Here is a 21,272-nt window from a genome sequence, read left to right as displayed (position 1 = left end):
GCTCTCACTTCACACCTGATGAAGACCCTGGAGCGGCTGGTCCTTGTCCATCTCCGCCCTCTGGTGGGTCCTTTTATGGACCCACTCCAGTTTGCCTACCAGCCTGGCATCGGAGTGGACGACGCCATCATCTTCCTCCTGGACAGATCACTGTCCCACCTGGAGCAGCCTGGAAGCACTGTGAGGATCATGTTCTTTGATTTCTCCAGTGCTTTCAACACCATACAGCCTGCACTGTTGGGGGACAAGCTGGAGCTCACGGGGGTGGACCAACACCTCACGTCCTGGATCCTCGATTACCTCACCAACCGGCCACAGTATGTGAGGACTCGGGACTGCGTGTCGGACACGGTTGTCTGCAGTACAGGGGCCCCACAGGGAACAGTCCTGGCCCCTTTCCTGTTCACCCTGTACACTGCTGATTTCTCCCACCAAACACCCCACAGCCATCTACAAAAGTTCTCTGACGACTCTGCTATCGTCGGCCTCATCAGGGACGGGGATGACGGAGCCTACAGAGAACTTATTCAGGACTTTGTGGACTGGTGCCAGCGGAACCACCTCCAGCTCAACGCCGGGAAGACCAAAGAGCTGGTGGTGGATTTCCGCAGGCGCAAACAACCCTGCATTCAGGTGAACATCCTGGGAACGGACATTGAGATGGTGACGTCTTACAAGTACCTGGGAGTTCACCTGAACAACAAACTGGACTGGACTCATCACACTGCAGCAATATACAAGAAAGGTCAGAGCAGACTCCATCTGCTGAGGAAGCTCAGGTCCTTTGGAGTGCAGGGGGCACTCCTGACTTCTTTCTATGACTCTGTGGTGGCATCAGCCATTTTCTATGGTATAGTCTGCTGGAGCAGCAGCATTTCGGCAGCAGATAGGAAGAGACTTGATAAACTTATCAAGAAGGCCAGCTCCATCCTGGGATGCCCTCTTGACCCAGTGCAGGTGGTGGGAGACAGCAGGATGATGGCCAAGCTATCATCGCTGCTGGTGAAGGAGTCCCACCCCCTACAGGCCACTATCACAGCACTGGTCAGCTCCTTCAGTGACAGGCTGATACACCCCAAGTGTGTGAAGGAGAGGTATCGCAGGTCCTTCCTTCCTGCTGCTGTCAGAGTCTACAACCAGCACTGCTCCCAGTAGACCTCACTGTGCACTGTGCAATAAAAAACTCTGCACATATCCACACACTTTCTGGTTTGCACAAATTGGACAATTTTTAATATCCATATTTATTATTTATTGTTTGTAAATAAAAATACCAACTGTTTAAACTTACACTGTCCATATTATAAATAATAAATACTATGTCATATTGTAAATACCAATTTCATATTGTAGATATTATGTATATACCAGTTAAATTCTATTTCTTATGTCTTATTATATTGTTTATTTTTTACTTTTATTACTGTTTAAGTGTGATACTGTCCTTTGGCTGTTGTGACAAAGAAATTTCCCCATTTGCGGGACAAATAAAGGAATTCTGATTCTGATTCTGATTCTGAACACTTGCCTGAGCTTCCACCGCTTTGATGATGTCATCCTTAACCTTACTGACTAGATAAGGTATCTGCTTCTCTGTCAAGCTGGTCCTAGACACAGGAGTGTATTTGCAGTCTATGACAGAAAGAAAGTGTCTAAAATTTGGATTTTCTACTAGAGACAGGGGCAGAGAGCATCCAATGACATGGTCCTGGAGGATGGCTTGTGTAATGGCCTGTTGCCTGGATGAATGGGCATATAAGTGGATTCTTTGTGCAAAGGAAGGTATTGTCTGCTGTGTGGTGTCTGCCATTGCCAGTGATGCAGGTCCTGCTTTGTACTCCAAGTACCTGCAAAATAGGGAAAGAGACATCTGTAAGACATCTGTTCATATTCAACCACAACCAACTGTCTTGCAAGTGATATGAAAATTAAGTGTACAGTCTGTAAGGGAAATTCTCCTTTGTGAGGTTGAGAGTTGCTAAATCTCAGAAGAATTGTAGACTCAGCGTGATGAATCGGATCTCTTTAATACATGCAGCATGGAGCGAAGACCTGAAGTGTTCTCTCCCGTCTTCCAAATGTTTCTGACTTAAACACAAAACAGAGTGGGGGGTTACAACATTTCTTCCCAGAACAATGACCCCTTGATGTTTGGTGGATCGTCTCTTTCCCAGGACAGTGACCCTTTTGATACTTCATTAGAATGTAAATTTCATCTACCATCTATCTTCCTGTAACACCCCAGACGAGAGGCAATTGTCTCTCGTCTGACTCTGACACTTATGGCAAAAGGGGTTTCTCCCCTTTTGCTCTCACATCCTGATATGGTGTTTACAGTATATTTCTTACTCAATGGAAAACTATTTAATTTCTCACAAGTCTAAACATCAGGTCTTTGCATTATGAAACCTAAATCCAATCCAGTATGACACATTAACAGATCATCTCTGTATTTGACTTCATCTTTTTGCATAACTGCAGCACTATGCCTGCTCCTCCTGTCAGCCAACTAACTCATGTGTATTGCTGCTGATAAGAAATGAAACCAATCTTAACAGAAAATACACTTCTGCTCTATAAGGTCTGATGTTGTTCTCTACAGAATCTGTAGCTTAAACCATTCTGCAGCTGTAGTGGCATGATAGGCTCATAGGGCCACACAGAAGTGGACTTAACCGTGTTAACCACATCACACATTATACATACATGTACCATAAGGCTGTGTGTGTGCGCGCGCTCTCACGGATTGACAGACTGTGTGCAGCGACACTGTGCCGTACCGTATCCACCCCCCCCCTTAAGACAGTGATGAAAGCCATGATCCCAAACAAAGAAAATACTTTCTTTATGTTTTACTGGATGACTGCGGTATGGAGAGTCCCACCATATGTGACGGCACAACACCTGACTTGGACATCAACTACATCGCATCTGTCACCACTATTGAAGAAGAACCCTGCTCAAGTCAGGACCCCAATGGCAGCGTAGTTGTTGGTGCTTTCCAAAAAAAAATGGCAAAAGAGTCTACAATAAGAGACACTTCTGTGTCTATTGCAGTAAGCCATATGCCAAAATTGCAAGGCATCTTGAAAGTGCACACCAAGATAAAATGGATGTGTCAAGAGCTCTTAGCTTTCCAAAGGGATCCAAAGAGAGAAAACAACAGCTAGAATATATTCGTCACAGAGGCAACTATGTTCATAATGCTGCTGTCATGGAGTCAGGGAAGGGGCAACTTGTCCCATTGAAACAGCCACCAAAAGAAGTGCAGGCAACTGATATCATGAGCTGTGCGTACTGCCAAGGACTCTTTACAAGAGAGGTTCTGTGGCGACATGTGCAAATTTGTAAACTCAAGCCTGGGTCAATCAAACCAAAGCCCGGAAAGAACCGTGTTCAGGCTCTGTGTACATACACAGGTCTTGTGCTTTTGCATATGAACAGGCACTTGTGGGAAGTTTTCAGTGCTATGAATCCCAGTCCTTTCAAAGAAATTACAAAAAAATGGCCGCGTGAGTTTGGAGAGCACATGCTCAATAAAGGTGGGATGACAGCAAAAAATCAACAGTGCACTTGAGAAAAAATGTGTGAACTGGGACGACTGCTGGCTAATGCCAGGAAATTTACATATTTACATTACACAATTTACAATAACAAAGATGGAGGATTTTATTAATTATACCTAGAGTTGGTCAGAGCTGTCAAAGTGACATGCGGCTATGAGAGCAGCACAAACACTTTTGCCATTCCGTTACTTGCAACTAAACTTGGAAACTCTCTGGTAAAAGTCAGTAAGCTCATCAAAGCTCAGGCGCTAATATCCAATGATCAGGAACTTGTGAAGCATGCCACAGAATTCCAGCAAGTGCACAGTGAAAAGTGGAATGCAATGGTTTCTGCAACAGCACTGAGGAACATTGTTGAAGCCAAGTGGAATGCACCAACTGTAATTCCCTTTACTGAAGAAATTCAAAAAACGCATCGGTTTCTAAATGACTTCCAAGGTGAATGCAGTGGTGCGCTGTCCGAACGTCCTTCTACAAAGGCCTGGATAGATCTGGCAAAGGTCTGTTTAAAACAAACCCTGCTATTCAACAGATGCAGGGAAGGATGCATTTTTGTCAAGGGACACATCTGAGCCCCATGAGGATTTGAACTGGGCACTGTCTGCAGAGCTTTTTTCCACCTCAGACATTTCTCAACGATTATCATCAGAGGAAAGCGAGGCAGACCAGTTCCAATTCTTCTGACTTAAAAAATGCTCTGTGCATTAGACATCCTTGAGAGGCTTGAGGGGTTCTTAAAGACAATTGTTACATGTTTGCGAGACCTGCAGCTATGTCACACTTCCATGGTTCAGACTGCATTCGTGGCTTTGCAAATGCGTGTGGTGCAAAGTGTCCCAAGGCATTGACATCAACCAAACTGTGAAAGCATTCTGCGACCCTTTCAACAGTCCTGAACAAGACAGACACGGAGATGGACCAACTGGCCAACTTTCCACGACATCAGACTACATCGTGAGTTCTATCGACTCGCTGAGAAGACGCTGCAACTCGCGAAGATCAGCAAAGTTTTTATGGCACTTGAGCAGGAAAGATTGGTCGAGTTCCATGACAAGAATTTGAATGAAATCACAATTGATCCAAATAGTATGTTTGATTTCCATTCTCCTTTGTCTACCATTCTTTTTGTTTGACCAGATTTATAAGCTTGGTATGTCTCCTGCAGACAAAGTTCTGGGTAGTGTTGATAAAGATGGGTGCAGAGAGGAAGGAAACCATTCACCTTCTATTGATGGTATTTTTTATTTAGTTTTTAAGTAGGTTGTTGTACCATTTATTTTTGTCTCATATTCAAGATGACGTCTTTTATGGTACATTTCCTCACAACGTTCAAATACATTTGCAAATTAACACAAATATAGAATTTTAAAACTTTAATCTTTTATGGCACTGAAGTGTTTTGACACTTTATGGTCAGCATTGTTACAGCACAACTGAAGAACATATCTGACTAAATTATGTATTTCAGCAGAAAATAATGTTGCAGGTAATGAGGGGGATAACATCCCACTAACACGCAAGAGACGCAAACAACCATCAGCAGAGGATGGCGCATATTCTGGAGATGGTGCTGTAAGACCTTCTTGCAAAGGTGAATTTTTACACAAGATCAGTAGATGAAAAGCGTTTGAAAATAAACAAAAGATTCCTTCCATCTTTTCAACCCTGAGTTTGGGGGTGCAGAGGCATTGTTGCTGATCAGGTAGAATAAAACAGTCACAACCTGGTATAGTTTACTGCAACCATTACTTTTACTGAAAATATTTGAATTACATTATCCCAATTCTGCTTAAATTCTTCAGTAACATTTGCAGTGAAAGATATTTCCTTGTAAGTGTGATATTATTTATTTTACTTTAAGTATAGGTAAAGTAAAAGATCAGAATACTACGCCCACCACTTCAACCAAAAATATAGAAATATAGACACTGCATTGGCTGCTGGATTGTACCTCAACGTCGCCGCCATATTTGACCTGGCAAAGACTCGCCTGTGCACGAATACAAATAAACAAGGGAACTGTGGTTTTTCTGGGTGAAAAGTGCTATAGCATTGTAATTTCTCAACTGGTTTTGAGAGTAGTAAAAAAATAGTAATAAACCATTGAATATAAAAATGGCTCATTGAAATTAGTTGAGAAATTCAAATGTTATAGTGCTTTTTAATCATAAAAAGCTCTGTAAGCTTTACTTATATACATTTACAGGCCAGTCTTGCCCAGTCTGATATGGTGGCGAAATTGATGTATTGCGGTAATAAACCAAAGTCAGTGCAGCATGTACATGTACATGCCTTTTGTAAGCAACATTAACACGTCAGACTAAATAAGAGCTTGAGTCCCTGTGAGCTTCAATAGATTAAACAGTGTTTAAAAGATTGGTTAATTGAGCCTTTTTTCAGGTAAATACTGGATGTAATTCAGTGACAGTGAAGAAGTTGATTGTAAATCAGTTCTACAACATTCAAATGCATTTGCAAATGATGAATGCAAATACAGAATTTTAAAACTTGAATCTTTCATAGCACTGAAATGTTTTGACACAATTTTTTTTTTTATGGTCCGCATTGTTACAGCACAATTGAAGTATTGTCTTGTGACGAAGAGGACATCGTCACCTTGCTTTGCACACATGGCACCACGCACTTTGGACTGAGTGTGACTACAGTTTAATAATTGCACAGACACTTTAAGAGGAGCACCAGCACTTTATTGGAGATTTGCACAATACATTTTAACACTATTTTTTGCACATTTGTATGGATATGTTTATCGTATTTATTGAACGTTTATTGTCCTTGGTCGGGTCTTGGTATTGCAGGTGGGTGCTGTGTGTGCCACGCAGCTCCACCTAGAGCAGAGGGACAGAGGGTTAACAGTGCATAATAATTGTTAATTGCTTCAACAAGGAGCTAAGCTAAGAATTTGTATTGTGTTGCTCAATAAGTGCATGCAGTGAAGAAGTCAAGTGTGTTGTGTACTCACCAGTCTTGTCTTCAGGGTGTGCAGTCAAAAGGCTTCCCCCAGTAAAAAGGTAACCAAGCGTAAATTGGTGTGGGGGTGGTGGATGTGTGTATTGTATTTTAGTAAATGTAATATGAAGTGGGATGTGTATTTTTTTTGTTAGGGGAGGCAAATGAGGGTGTGTATATAGGTTACTGATTAGGTAGTGTAAATATAGGAATAAAAATGGTGGATTAAACATGTTGATAGGCAGTGGATCCCTGTGGATGGAATCTTCCAGGGTCATTAGCTGTGACACCAGCTGTCGTACTGATGTGTTTATGCTGTTTGCTGAGATGGAGGAATAAAGAACCACCTCTGTGACCCACCTTAAACCTGCCTGTAGATCATTTTTTGCTGCACCATCCAGCCGTAATTGTGGTCATTCTCACAAGTGGTGTCAGAAGCTGGGGCCCACGTTACAGCAAAGGATGCCAAGGCAGGGGAAGAAAAATGTCCAAGAAGAACCAGATGAGGGGCCCTGCGGAGCAGGTGCTCCAGACACCATGACGGATGCTAAAACAGAAGACAAGCTGGATGAATTAGCAGGTATGGTGAAATCACTCATGCGAGCACAAACGGAGAGAGACCAGCAAAGAGAGAAAGAGTCCTCACTTCAAGAACAGCGATGGAGACGCATGCAGTATCAAGTCTCCCAAATGCAGCAACAAGTTAACATGAGGAGAGAAGAACAAAGAACAGAGCCGGACACTATGGATGAGAGTCAGCGCCCACAAATAAATGATGAAAATTATGGTGATTTTGATGACCCAGATGAAATGATGAGCCAGGCAAGTTGGGTTGTCAGACAGAGGGAACTCAAGCTACTGCCATTATGTCCAGATGATGACATTGAGCATTTCTTAACAACATTTGAGAGAATGGCCCAGGTTTGTCACTGGCCTAAAGATGGATGGGCTGTGCGTCTGGTCCCTCTGCTCACCGGCAAAGCCCGCAGTGCTTGTGTTCTGATGGACATGAAAGAATCTGAAAGATATGAAAAAGCTCCCCAGACAAGAGGACATCTTCCAGACCCGCTGCATCCGGAAGGCTAAGAGAATTACCAGAGACAGCACACACCCTGGTCACTGCTTCTTTGCCCCGCTGCCCTCAGGAAGGCGCTACAGAACACTGAGCGCCCCCACAACAAGACTAAAAAACGCCTTTACCACAGAGCTGTTACACTACTGAACTCCACCCCCCTCCCACACTGAAACCCCCCCCCATCAACACACACTTACACACACACATTGCACTACTGGTCCCTTTAAGGCTTGGACTTCTTTGCACACATTTTAATTATTGTTATATTGTTGATTGTTTTCTTTATATTTTTATATTTATTTATATGTACAAGGCAGCTGGAAGGCTACTCCAACAAAATGTCATTGCCTCGACAATGACAATAAAGACTATTCTATTCTATTCAAAGTTAAAGCAGCAATTCTGGCAAAATATTAAATTACACCTGATACTTACTGCAGAAGATTCCGGTCCCTCAAGTTTGAGCCTGGTGAAACTCCAAGAGAGCTGTATGTGCATCTAAAAGACCTTTTTTGCAAATGGGTTAAGCCAGAGAAATCAACAGTTAAAGAACTAGTTGACACTATTATTCTTGAACAGTTCCTGAGGATGGTCCATGCAGAGCTGGAGATCTGGATCAGAGAGCATGACCCCAAGACAGCAGAGGAAGCTGCACGCCTGGCCGGCATCGTCACATCAGCCAGAAAAGGAAGCTGAGCTGCCACCTTTGGCTGGGAGAACCACCAGGTCCATTCAAGTAAGTCCTCTGGGGGTAAACAGGGGCTTGGTCAAGTCACGAGGTAGATGGTTTTCAAGTGATGGGCAGTTTACTCCCCAGGCCACAAGCTATGCTAAAAGTCGATGTCAGGTGTTACCACTGTAATGGTTTAGGGCATAGAAAACCATTTTGCCCAGCTTTGAGCCACACTAAACCATCTTTCCTTTATTCTGCTCCAAGGCCAGCTACAGTGGGTACAGTGAGGGACGCAGGCCATGCAGCCCCAGTTCTGATCAATTGAAAGCGTGAAATAGCATTACTTGACTCTGCAGGTTTTCAGACTGTAGTTTTGTCCGGTTTGGTCCCCAGAGATAAATGGAGTAAAGACAGATCACGGATAAGCTGTATTCATGGAGATGAGCATGTTTATCCTACAGCTGAAGTTTATCTGACTGTGGGGGGGGGCAGACTTTAATGTTGCCTGTGGCATTAGCTCCAACATTGCCATACACTCCAGGCCAGTGGTTCTCAACCTTTTTAAGTCGCGACCCCCAATTCAATATGCACTGCTGTCCGCAGTTGAATACATTGTGATCTCGTTGATCTGCTCTGTACATGCGACATCTATTGCACGTCTGTCCGTCCTGGGAGAGGGATCCCTCCTCTGTGGCTCTCCCTGAGGTTTCTTCCGCATTTTTTTTTCCCTGTTAAAAGGGCCTTTTTTTGGGGGCAAGTTTTTCCCCACTCGAATCGAGGGTCGAAGGACAGAGGGTGTCGTCTCTGTACAGATTGTAAAGCCCTCTGAGGCAAACTGTGATTTGTGAATTTGGGCTATACAAATAAAATTTGAATTGATTTGACCCCCCCCCACCCCACCCACACACAATCAATACACCGTAGGCTACGTCGAATTTACAAATCAGACAAGCACTTATGATCACACTTCAGCTATTAGTTTCTTTATCATTTTATTTTGAAACACTTTTGAATATTTTCAAACAAGAGTCTGACTTTTCACGTGAGTTACAGACCGACGATGGTCGCTACATCCCATCATATTGCTGGTAGTTGAGCCGGTTAAAATGTAAACAATTAACGCAAACTTTTTTTCTTTTTAATGAAATAAAATGATAACCAGCACATGCTAATTAGGAAGCCTTAACAAAACACACTGGGGAGAAAAACTGCCCATGTTTCATTTTAAACATCTATGTTGCTGAGAGCTTAAACATGAAAAAGAACGTCATAACATTGTGTCATAACAACAACTTAACAAGTTTTGTTAAAACAAACTCCTAACTCTATAAACGTTGTCTTCTTTTTTTTTTCTTCACAAAGCCAAATAGCTGCAACCACTATGTAATGTGATGGCTGGGCCTTTTGTTTGCCTCTTGTTTGAACAGAGCAGCTGCATTCTTGGCTTTATGTTAGACACGGCCACGCGAAGATCACTCTCAACTCTGAGGAGTCGTGATCTGTATTTGTTTTTCAGTATTCATCTGTATTTTGTTGTCATTCATCTGTATTTTGTTGTCAGTGCAGAAAAGGTCTTTTCACACAGATATGTGGATGCAAATGGAATTAGTACATCGGTTGCAGCTTTTGACAGTGCTGCGTACTTTGTTGCTACTGACAACCAGGACTCTTCCAGTGCGCATGCCGAGATAGCAGTCTGTAACGTGCGGTCAGAGGAGAGATCTAGCAGGGCGTCCTGCAGCTCTGATGGCAGGTGATGTGCGGTGGAGGTGGTGAAAGGCTGGCATATCCAGTCGTACTTTTCCGGCGTGTCATCATTTGGGAAGTACTTATTGAAACTTTCAAGCAGGCTTCTGAGGTGAGAGGCAATAATTCCTTTCATAGTTTGAATGGTTATGTCGTAACTCTCCATAAAGTCATCAAGCTCAGGGAACATTTCAACACTTCCCCCTTGCACTCGCACAGCCCACCACTTCAGCTTTCTCTTAAATGCCATGACCTTATCAGAGAGAATAAGGACATTTGTGTTTGGGCCTTGTAGGGACAAGTTTAAGCTGTTTAGTTTGTCAAAAATGCTGGCTAAATATGCGAGGCTCGTGACCCACTTTGGGTCAGTCAGATAGTCAGCAAGGGGAGAACTACAGTCTGATAAAAATATGCGGACCTCCTCACGCAGTTCAAAGAGCCTCGTTAAAACTTTGCTGTGAGAAAGCCACCTGACCTCTGTGTGAAAGAGAAGTCCTTCGTGGTCTGATCCCATTTCATGACAGAGTGTGGCAAAGAGTCTGCTTTGCAGTGGCCGTGATTTAATGAAATTGACAATCTTAACTGATGTTTGGAGGACACCTGCCAGCAAGTGCTTCCCTGTGGATCATACAGTGCAGAAATTTCACATGGGGGCTACCTCTAACACGCAGGCCCTCAAACCTTTTCTTGCCCCCTGCATAGCTCCAGCTCCATCTGTGCACACAGAGACACAGCTCTCCCATCTCAGTCTCTCTTTTTGTATGTTACTGTTGAGCTTGTTGAAAATGTCCCGTCCAGTGCATGTTCCCTCCATTGATGAGCAAAACAACATGTCCTCGTAGCTGTACCTCACAAAGGCCAGCAGCTGCGCATCTCCTGACACATCTGTGCATTCATCAATTTGCTCTTCCTCACTCTGTCAATGAGTTGCTCTTTAATGTCATTTGCTATGTCCTGAATGCGGCGCCCCACGGTGTCATTTGACAGGGGAATGGTTAAAGAGTGTTAGATATTTTCTCCCCATGCATTGCTCTTGTGATTGCTACAGCTGCGGGACGGATGAGACTCTCCGCAATCGTGTGAGCCTTTTTCGATTGAGCCACCAGATATGCGACCTCATATGAAGCTGCCAGGGCCTTAGCAGGGACTGTAGAATATTCACTCACCACTGTTTTTTGCCTTTTTAGTTCTTGCTCCCTGCGCTGAAAAAAATCAATTGGCTTATAAGTTAAGCTGCTGTGTTTTGTCTCTAAATGTCTTTTTAGTTTTGCTGGCTTCAAGCTCTCAGTGCCATATGTTTCTCAGGTGGTGGTTCTGGTGGCTGATCTTGGGACCCCTGCTGCTGCTGCTGACTGTCTTGTGCTGGAACACTTTTTCTTTTAAGCCATCGCTCCATTTTTCCAGCTAGCAAACTTGCTGCAGCTGTGGCTAAAACAACAACGCGCCTTTTTTCTCTCTCTTTTTCTTTTTTTATTTCCCCCCACGGTGAGAGGCGGGGTAGAGAGAGAGCCGTGTCTGTATGTGTGAATGAGAAGGGCAGACATGCAACTGGTTTTGAGTAATAAAATGCCTGTTTGAGACCAACCGCTCGTCGTCCTTGTAACATCCGGTTGGACGCTCATTATTTTGCGCATTTATATTTTTCCAAAATGATTTGGCGACCCCCAGAAATCATCTCGCGACCCCAATTGGGGTCAGGAATGGCTGCTCTAGGCGATGATGTACCCACACTCTATGACCTTATGACCCCGCCAATATGCAAACCTGACGGGAGCAGTGAGGAGGATCAGAGTTCAGTAGCCGATTTCAGTGAGCCATTGAGTGATTCAGTCACATTGCCTGTGTCACCACCAGAGTGCAGAGGGAGTCCTCAGAGAGCTGCCTTTCTTTGAGGTAGACTGGGAAGCAGGGCCAGTTAAACCTCACAAGTCACAAGCACAGTGAAGACGGGAGAAGCTAAAGGGTTCACTTAGACAAGGAGCACAAAGCTCTCCTTAACCACCAGAACTGCTTGATTTTGAGTTTCCCCCAGATTTGAGCTCACTGCAAAAACAAGATGTGACACTGAAGCAGTAGTTTGAAAAGGTGACAGATGTGGAGGGTGTTCAACAAAATAACCCAAGCTGTTTAGATGATGACACCTACATGGTGAAGGAGGGTCTTCTCTATCAGAAAAGGGGAAAAAAATGAGACTTTAGCACTGCCACAACAGTTCAGACAGAGAGTTATGGAGATGGGGCATTCAATTCTATGGGCAGGTCACCTGGCTTTCCAGAAAACTCTGAACAGGATTGGAAGCTGTTTTGTTTGGCCAGGGATGTACACTCAAGTCTCTCAGTGCTGTGCTTCCTGTGAAACCTGCCAACTAACCTCTGCTAGAGGAGTTACACGTACCCAATTACAGTCTTTGCCCATCATTGATACACCTTTTGAGAGGATAGGCATGGACATTGTAGGCCCATTTGAGAAAAGTTCCTCAGGCCACCTTTACATTTTGGTCATGTGCGACTATGCCACACGGCACCCTGAAGCCTTCCCTCTCAGGTCTTTCAAAGCTAGACAAGTAGCAGATTGCCTTTTACAACTTTTTTCTAGAGTAGGCATACCCAAGGAGATTTTAACAGACTGTGGGACGGATGGGCTGATGGAGCGCTATAACCAGACACTGAAAAACATGCTGCGCAAGTTTGTGTCTCACACAGGTTCGGATTGGGACTGCTGGCTGCCATACCTGCTGTTTGCGTACAGAGAGGTCCCATAAGCATCTACGGGCTTCTCTCCGTTTGAACTGTTGTATGGGCACCAGGTGAGAGGACCGCTGGACCTGCTGAAAGATTACTGGGAGAGTTCGAAGCCAGAAGGAGAAAATGTGGTAGCATATGTGGTAAAAATGAGGGAGAGACTGGAGAAGATGATGGCGCTTGTACATGAACACATGGAGTCGGCTCAACAAAACCAGAAGGTGTGGTATGATCAAAAGGCCAGAGAGCGGGTCTTTCATCCAGGCCAAAAAGTACTGTTGTTGTTGTTGCCAACCAGTGAAAGCAAGTTGCTGACTAAGTGGCATGGACCATATGAAATCAGCAAACGTGCGGGTAAGGTCACACATGAACTTTTTATGCCGGACAGGTTTAAAAGATACCAGACTTTTCATGTTAACCTGCTTGAGGAGGTCCAGGTGCGTTCAGAGCCTGTGCACCAGCAGCTTTTGGTCCGTGAGGTGCAGGAGGAGGATACTGTTGACAAGTTCTTCCCAGCTACCACCACAACAGCAGAGGGCCCAGAAGTGGACCTGTCACATCTGTCTCTCACCCAGCAGGCAGAGGCGAAGCCCCTGCTTGACCCAGAACTCTTCAGGGAGACACCAGCTTTCACCTGACTGGTGCAGCACAGGATTCGGCTGAAGGGAGATGCCCCAGTGCAGTAGAAAAGCTACAGGATTCCTGAGCGGTTGATTCCTCTGCTGCAAAAGGAAATTAGGCTGATGTTGGAGCTGGGAATAACAGTGAGTGGCAGGCCCATTGTATTGGTCCCAAAGAAAGATGGTACTCTCAGATTTTGTATTGATTTCAGATACCTGAATACAGTGTGCAGCTTTCGGTACATCACCACACTGGACCTCAGCAAGGGCTACTGGCAGGTTGCCTTAGCACCAGATGCCAAGGAGATGACAGCTTTCAGAACACCATTTGGTATGTATCTGTTTAAGGTCATGCCATTTGGTCTCCAGGGGGCGCCAGCCACGTTTTAAAGACTAATGGACCATGTTTTGAGGGATTTATCTGACTGTGTGGCTGCATATTTGGATGATGTAGTTATTTTCAGCCAATCATGGGAGGAGCATATGGTGCACCTGCAACAGGTGCTGCAGAAAATAGAGGCACCCCCATCTACCCCTCAGACACTGTCATTAAGTTTGCCGATGACACGACTGTAGTTGGCTTGATCTCAGAGGAGGATGAGACAGCTTACAGGCATGAGGTGGATCATCTCATACAGTGGTGCGGAGCAAACGACCTCATCCTCAACACCTCTAAAACCAAGGAGATGATCGCTGACTTCTGTAGGACTAAGGTGGAACCGTACGCACCCCTCCACATAAATGGGGAGACGGTGAAGGATGTAGAAAAGCTGAAGTTTCTGGGAGTCACACTGTCGAACCAGCTGGCATGGACGAACAACACCATGCAGCTGGTCAATAAAGCTCAACAGAGACTTTTTCCTGAGGAAACTGAAGCGGGCCAAACTACTCCTCAACTTCTACAGAAGCACCATCGAGTCCATCCTGACCACCAGCGCCACAGTGTGGTACGCCAGCTGTACAGCCGCGGAACGCTACAGTCTCTATCGTGTGGTGAAGGTGGCTCAGCGCGTCATCAGGTTGAAGCTCCCCGAACTGGACACCATTTACACAAAAAGGCTCAACAAGAAAGCCCTCAGCATCCTTAGAGACACCCCACACCCGGTCACTCCATGTTTGAGCTGTTACCATCTGGCAGAAGGTTCAGGACAATCAGAACCAAAACAAACAGACTAAGAAACAGCTTCTACCCCAGAGCTGTTGCCTACATCATCCCACTTCTATCATAACAGTCACTGTTATACACACGCATGTTATACATGCTGCTGCTATCACTTATTATTATTATTATTATTATTATTATCATTATTTGAAGCTGCACTGATACCTTTCTGCTGCACAGACATTGTATTTTATATATACTGCTGCTCTTGTCTTGTTCTGTTGATCTCCATGTGTGCCTTTTATGTTTTTTAATTTTTTTTAATATATGTTTTATATTGTCTAACTAATTGTCTTTTACCGAGAATAGTCTAACAAAGTTTCATTGTACACCCAGTATAATGACAATAAAAGATTCATTCATTCATTCATTCATTCATTCATTCATTCATTCAGACGGACACTTTTGGAGTGGGCCTGGGAGCAGTGTTTCTGCAGGAGGTGGAAGGAGAGGAGGTGGTGGTGGAAGGAGAGTCGGAAGCTGCTGGACAGAGAGACAAAGGTACTCTACAGTGGAAAAGGAGTGCTTGGCGATGAAGTGGGCCATCGACACCCTCAGATATTATCTGCTGGGGCGGCACTTCTTCCTGGAAACTGATCATCGGTCTTTGCAGTGGCTTTATCGCATGAGGGATGCCAACATGCACATCGCTAGGTGGTACCTGGCCCTGCAGCCCTATGACTTCACGGTGCACTACAGGTCAGGGAAGTCAAATGTGGTGGCGGACTGTCTGTCCAGAATGTCAGAGGAATGAGGTACTGTTCTCTTTGGGGAGAGGGAGGAGGAAATCTGACGAAGAGCACATCGTCACCAGGCTTTGCACACATGGCACCACGCACTATGGACTGAGTGTGACTACATATGCAGAGGAGCAACAGCACTTTATTGGAGATTTGCACAATACATTTTAACACTGTTTTTTGCACATTTGTATGGATATGTTTATCGTATTTATTGAACGTTTATTGTCCTTGGTCGGGTCTTGGTTTTACAGGTGGGTGATGTGTGGGCCACGCAGCTCCACCTAGAGCAGCGGGACAGAGGGTTAAAGGTGCATATTAAATGTGTTAATTCCTTCAACAAGGAGCTAAGCTAAGAATGTGTATTGTGTTGCTCAATAAGTGCATGCAGTGAAGAAGTCAAGTGTATTGTTTACTCACCAGTGTTTGTCTTCAGGGTGTGCAGGCAAAAGGCTTCCCCCAGGAAAAAAGACAAAGTGGGATGTGTATTTTTGTTGTTAGGGGAGGCAAATGAGGGTGTGTATTTGTTACTGATAAGGTGGTGTAAATATAGGAATAAAAATGGTGGGTTAAACATGTTGATAGGCAGTGGATCCCTGTGGATGGAATCTTCCAGGGTCATTAGCTGTGACACCCTATAAATGGGGGCCATTTTAACAACCTGGGGGAGGTGGTACTGATGTGTTATGCTGTTTGCTGAGGTGGAGGAATAAAGAACCACCTCTGTGACCCACCTTAAACCTGCCTGTGGATAATTTTTTGCTGTACCATCCAGCCGTAATTGTGGTCATTCTCACATGTCTGACTGAATATTTTGTATTTCATAGAACCATCAGCAGAGTAAACTATTGCAGCTGATGAGGGGGATAACATCCCACCAACACACAAGAGACGCAAACAACCATCAGCAGAGGATGGAGCATCTGGAGTCGGTGCCAGGAAACCTTCTTCCAAAAGTGAATTTTGAAACATTTTCATTTATTTGGAGTAACATAAGTAGATCTGGGTGTGTAAAATAAATTTAAAAAACGCACGCCTCAGTCTGGTGGCACCCTAGTACATTTAGTCAAGTAATGTATTTAATTACAAATTTGAGATACTTGTACTTAAATTTAGCCTTTTCTTTTCATATTACTTTTAAAGTTCCACTTTACTACATCTTAGAAGCAAATATTGCACTTTTTACTCCACTACATTTATCTGACAGCTATAGTTATTACCAGTTACACTGGAAATTATTATTTTTTTGCACAAAAATGAAGGGCTTATACAATATGGTTTGTTATAAATTCAAGTATTCATCAGTTTTTACATATATTGCTTATATTTGATTAATCAGTTGATTGACAGAAAATTAATTGATAACAATTTTGATAGTGGTTTCAGTTATTTTTCCAGTAAAATCATGTGGTTGCCGCTTTACAGCTGGTATGACATTTGCTGCGTTTCCTTTAAATCATTTCATTGTATTTATAATGTTCAGGTTTGGACTGGACATTGTGAAGATGTCACTTGGGCCTCTGGCTTACTGTGACCACAGTTCTCAATATTTTTACCGATCAAAGGATTAATGGAGAAAACAACCAGCATGAAAATAACCATCGGTTGCTGTCCTAAACAAAATATTACAAAATCCTACCTTTACGTTATTGTAATCATTCTTAATGCCGGTCATCGGGTCAGAATTTCTGTTATCTGGTTAGATTAGTCATAAAATGGAAACTATTTTTCATGGTGGAGTGCTGAGGATGAATCGAGTCTCACAGCCTGTGGAAAGAAGCTTCTTGTTAGTCTAGTGATGCAGCACTAAAACAAACAAGCTGGTCAGGCCTGGTATTATTTGTTGTGAGCGCCTGTTCATAAGTGGACAGCTCCAAGTACAGGTGTGAATGCCTTAGGATTTTATGACTCAGACCGCAGTCAGTGGTGGTCTTGGCCACACGTGACCACATTCTTTTAGCACTGTGTAAGCACATGTGTCCTGGACCAGATTGAAGCACCGCCTGTTCAACTGATATTTTCTGTAGAGTGCTGATCACACTAAGACTCATTATGGGCATAGCCCCTTCAGAAACGTCCATAATGCAAAATAATTAATAGAATAAATGTCTGAGGTAAAACACAGCCCTCTATGCACTCTCCCCTCTCCTCCTCTCCTCTCCTTAGCAGCGGCGGTTAAATTTCAACAGTGGGGGGGACCCCTGGTGGAACGAGGAAGATGTAAGACACGTTTCACAGAGGCTCCGCTGGAATGATATTTTTTTTTTTTTACACTTTTATATTACACTTTTGTATTTTTTCTGCCAGCTTTAAGCCTTAATACTGCAGCCTTTTACTATAGGTAAACTTATTTTTTTACTTGCGGACACTCTATGATGGCAGGCCGAGGGAGAAATGATGCTTCTAAAACAGGCTGCGACAGGCCCCAGCCATCACCTGAGCAGCTAGATGCTAATGCTAATGCCACTGTGGCGAGAGCGGGTCTGAGTGTGTGTTTGTGTGAGCGTGTGTATGTGTAGTGTGTGTCGTCAACAACGCCACCTGGGATTTTAACCCAGGAAATAGCCATACAAGGCCAACACTAGGGCTGCAACTAACGATTATTTTGGTTGTCGACTAATCTAACGATTATTTTTTCGATTAGTCACAATTATTTTCGACTTTACCTCATATTCTCAGAGCAAATTAAAAACCCATGAAACATGTATTTGAAAACATAATATTTTGAAACAACTGCATTTTTAAATTGTTATTTTAATGAAACATAAATTGACAAAATAATACATTAAAGTGCAAGTTGTGATAACAAAAACATAATGTACAAATAACTTTACTATACTATAACTATACCTTTTTGAAATAGTGCTGCCAAGTCCAAAATTTCAAATAAAACTAGTAAATGTAAATAAAATTAAAAAAAATCCAGTACAAATGACTGTATAATTCACAAATTCTTCAAATTGCAATGCAGGAATGTGAGCATATCAACATACTCAGGTGTGAGGCTGGCTCTCTTCTTGGAGGTTATGTTCCCAGCAGCTGAGAACAGTCGCTCAGAAGGAGTAGAAGTGGCAGGAATGCACAAGAATGACCAGGCTAATGATGCAAGACTTGGATATTTTGCTTCATTTGACTTCCACCAAGATAGGGGATTAAAGTACATCAGTACCTGCAATGGGACAACAGATGAAAATTAGGCTTGTGAAAAAGTATGGCATGTTACAGTTGATGTTAAATGTTAATTAATAAGAACTGTTCTTATTTAAACACATAAATCTTGCCTCGTTGGTGATAGCTTGGTTGTGAGCATCCTGTTCAGCAGTCTCACTGTCAGTATCTGTTGAGGAGTCACATCCAAACAGTGAATCAAGAGACCCATTTGAAGTTCTCTTAGCACATGTAATGGCTTCCTCATTCTCACTGGCACACTGCCTCTTTGCAGTTTCTTCTTGCATGGACTGTAAGGCAAGAGATTGGACTTTACTTTGAAATTTCTGACACCAGGTTCAGTGTTCAGTTTCTGAAAACGCGGGTCCAGTGCAGCTGCAATGATCTGTGTGTTTGTGTTGTCATCTTTGACAGTGACTTCTCTGGACCAGCGTGCAGTTGTCTCCTGTGAAGCAGCTGCCTGGAATGCCAGAAACAGAAGCTGTATCATAGGTGGTCTGAGTGGACTTCTGAAGCCCTCTGACCAGAGGAGGCAGGGCAGAGGCGGTAGCATAGGTTTCACCACTCAGGTAGACAGTGGCACTTTCAAAGGCCTGAAGAGCTTTTGCCAGTTCCTCAAGCAAGGCCGACTGGTCTGGTTTCAGGTCGAGATGCTGTTTCCCTTTCTGTGTTACTGTTTGGGTTAGACAATGTTGCAGTCAGCGGCCATCTCTGTTCTAGCAGACGAGTCACCATGTAAAAGGTGCTATTCCACCTAGTAGAGACATCTTGGATAAATTTCTTCTCTGGGATTCCCATTTGTTTCTATTTGGTCTTCAGCTTGCTTGAGGCTAGTTCACTTCTTTTGAAGTGCTCTACAAGACACCTCGCTGCTCCTAGTGTTTTAGTGATCTGAGGATGTTTCAGAGCATGACCGATCACCTATTGTGGCCAAGTGTGGCCTGCACAGCGGACTGAATTCCACCCATGCTTTTCTTTCAAAATGTTTGCAGCCAGCACTGTGTCAACATTGGAGCCATTGTCATGGACAACAGCCACAATCTTGCTAGCAGGGACCTCAAACCTTGCCATGGCATACTCAATCCATGCAGCAATGTTAACTCCAGTGTGTCGTTCTTCCAGTGGCATGGTGGTGAGGCAGAAGCTAGTGAGTTCCCAGTCATCACTTAAAGTGACAAGTGATGCCAAAATATGCCTCTGTGGCAATACTGGTCCAGGCATCAGCTGTCAGGGCAATCTTGCTCTTAGTTGATTTAAGGACGTCTATAAGATAGATTAATGTTGAGTCGGTGTGTAGCTATGCCAAAACAATGTCGGACTCCGTAGTTTTCTCCGGGCCCCTGCCAAACCTAACCAGTGATGACATGTTCAGCCGCATGTCATCATTCAACCGCTGGCTGTCAAGGTGGTGTCCAGCAAACGATGTGGGCTTTGTTGATAATTGGCGGACTTTCTGGGGAAAACCTGGTCTCATCAGGAGAGACGGCATCCATCCCACTTTGGACGGAGCGGCTCTCATCTCTAGAAGTTTAACCCATTTCATTAGCCAACAACCAGCCTGACAACCCAGAGTTGAGACCAGGAGGCAGAGCTGCAGTCTTACACGCTTCTCTGAGCTTCCATTAGATCAGTTGCTCCATTGAGACTGTGTCTGCCCCCCGACCACCTAAATTAATTAAATTAATCAAATCAAAAGTCCACAGAAGAGGAGTTGTGCATGAAAATCTAATAAAAATTAACAGCAACTCTGCAATCTCAAAACAAGACGAGAATTAAATGCGGACTCCTAAATATCAGATCCCTGTCATCGAAAGCTGTACTAGTAAATGACTTAATTTCAGACTGTAATATTGATTTATTCTGTCTTACTGAAACTTGGCTGCATCCTGAAGAATATGTCAGCCTGAATGAATCCACTCCACCCAGTCATATTAATACTCACATTCCTCGAGGCTCCGGCCGAGGAGGTGGTGTTGCAGCTATTTATGACTTAAGTCTGTCAATCATTCCTAAACCTAAATTAAATTATAACTCATTTGAAAGCCTTGTTCTGAGTCTTTCACATCCAACGTGGAAAACTTTACAACCAGTTCTATTTGTTGTAGTGTATCGAGCACCTGGTCCTTACTCAGAGTTTTTATCTGAATTCTCTGAGTTTTTATCAAGTATAGTCCTCAAATCAGATAAAGTAATTATTGTAGGTGATTTTAATATTCATGTGGATGCCGTTAATGATAGCCTTAGTACTGCATTTATCTCATTATTAGACTCCATTGGCTTCTCTCAGTGTGTACATAAACCAACTCACTGTTTTGACCACACCCTTGACCTTGTTCTAGCTTATGGTATCGAGATTGAAAATCTAACAGTTTCTCCACAGAATCCTCTTTTATCAGACCATCACTTAATAACTTTTGAAGTTCTATTACTGGACTACACACCATTAGGCAAAAACTCCTTCACTAGATGTCTATCTGATAGTGCTGTAGCTAAATTTAAGGAAATTATACCGCTGGCACTAAATTCAATGCCATGTCTTAATATAATAGAGGACTCCTCCGCTAACCTCAGTTCCTCACAAATCGATCATCTTGTTGATAGCACTGCAGGCTCATTGCGAACAACACTGGACTCTATTGCCCCCCTGAAAAGGAAACCTATAAAGCACAGGAGGTTAGCACCCTGGTATAACTCGGATACCCGCAAATTGAAGCAAACATCACGGAAATTTGAAAGGAAATGGCGTTCCACCAACTTGGAAGAATCCCGCTTAGCCTGGAAAGATAGCCTTAAAATATATAGGAAGGCCCT

The 21,272-nt window shown here is 43.6% G+C and overlaps 1 protein-coding gene across 3 annotated transcripts in view; it reads left to right on the top strand.

The window, feature by feature from the left end:
* The window catches only part of LOC311253730 (uncharacterized protein), a 34,883-nt gene extending 14,960 nt beyond the window's left edge, over positions 1-19,923 (top strand). The window contains exons 1-5 of one of the 3 annotated variants that reach the window (XR_014621846.1): positions 2,820-5,157; positions 8,191-8,347; positions 14,949-15,604; positions 16,121-16,249; positions 18,876-19,923. Coding sequence is in view for 1 of the 3 variants with exons in the window: in XM_084384212.1 (XP_084240338.1) it covers positions 13,604-13,722; positions 14,949-15,307 (478 nt within the window). In the remaining 2 variants the exon portion in view is untranslated. Of the gene's footprint in view, positions 1-2,819; positions 5,158-8,190; positions 8,348-13,603; positions 13,723-14,948; positions 15,605-16,120; positions 16,250-18,875 lie in introns of those variants that run through there. The other 2 variants (XM_084384212.1, XR_014621845.1) reach the window with 2 other exon arrangements.
* The last annotated feature ends 1,349 nt before the right edge of the window (positions 19,924-21,272 follow it).

The sequence above is a fragment of the Pagrus pagrus genome (genome assembly GCF_965226575.1).
Source record: "Pagrus pagrus genome assembly, contig: HAP1_SCAFFOLD_39, whole genome shotgun sequence".
Taxonomy (NCBI): Eukaryota; Metazoa; Chordata; class Actinopteri; order Spariformes; family Sparidae; genus Pagrus; species Pagrus pagrus.
This window is presented reverse-complemented; position numbering and strand designations above follow the sequence as displayed.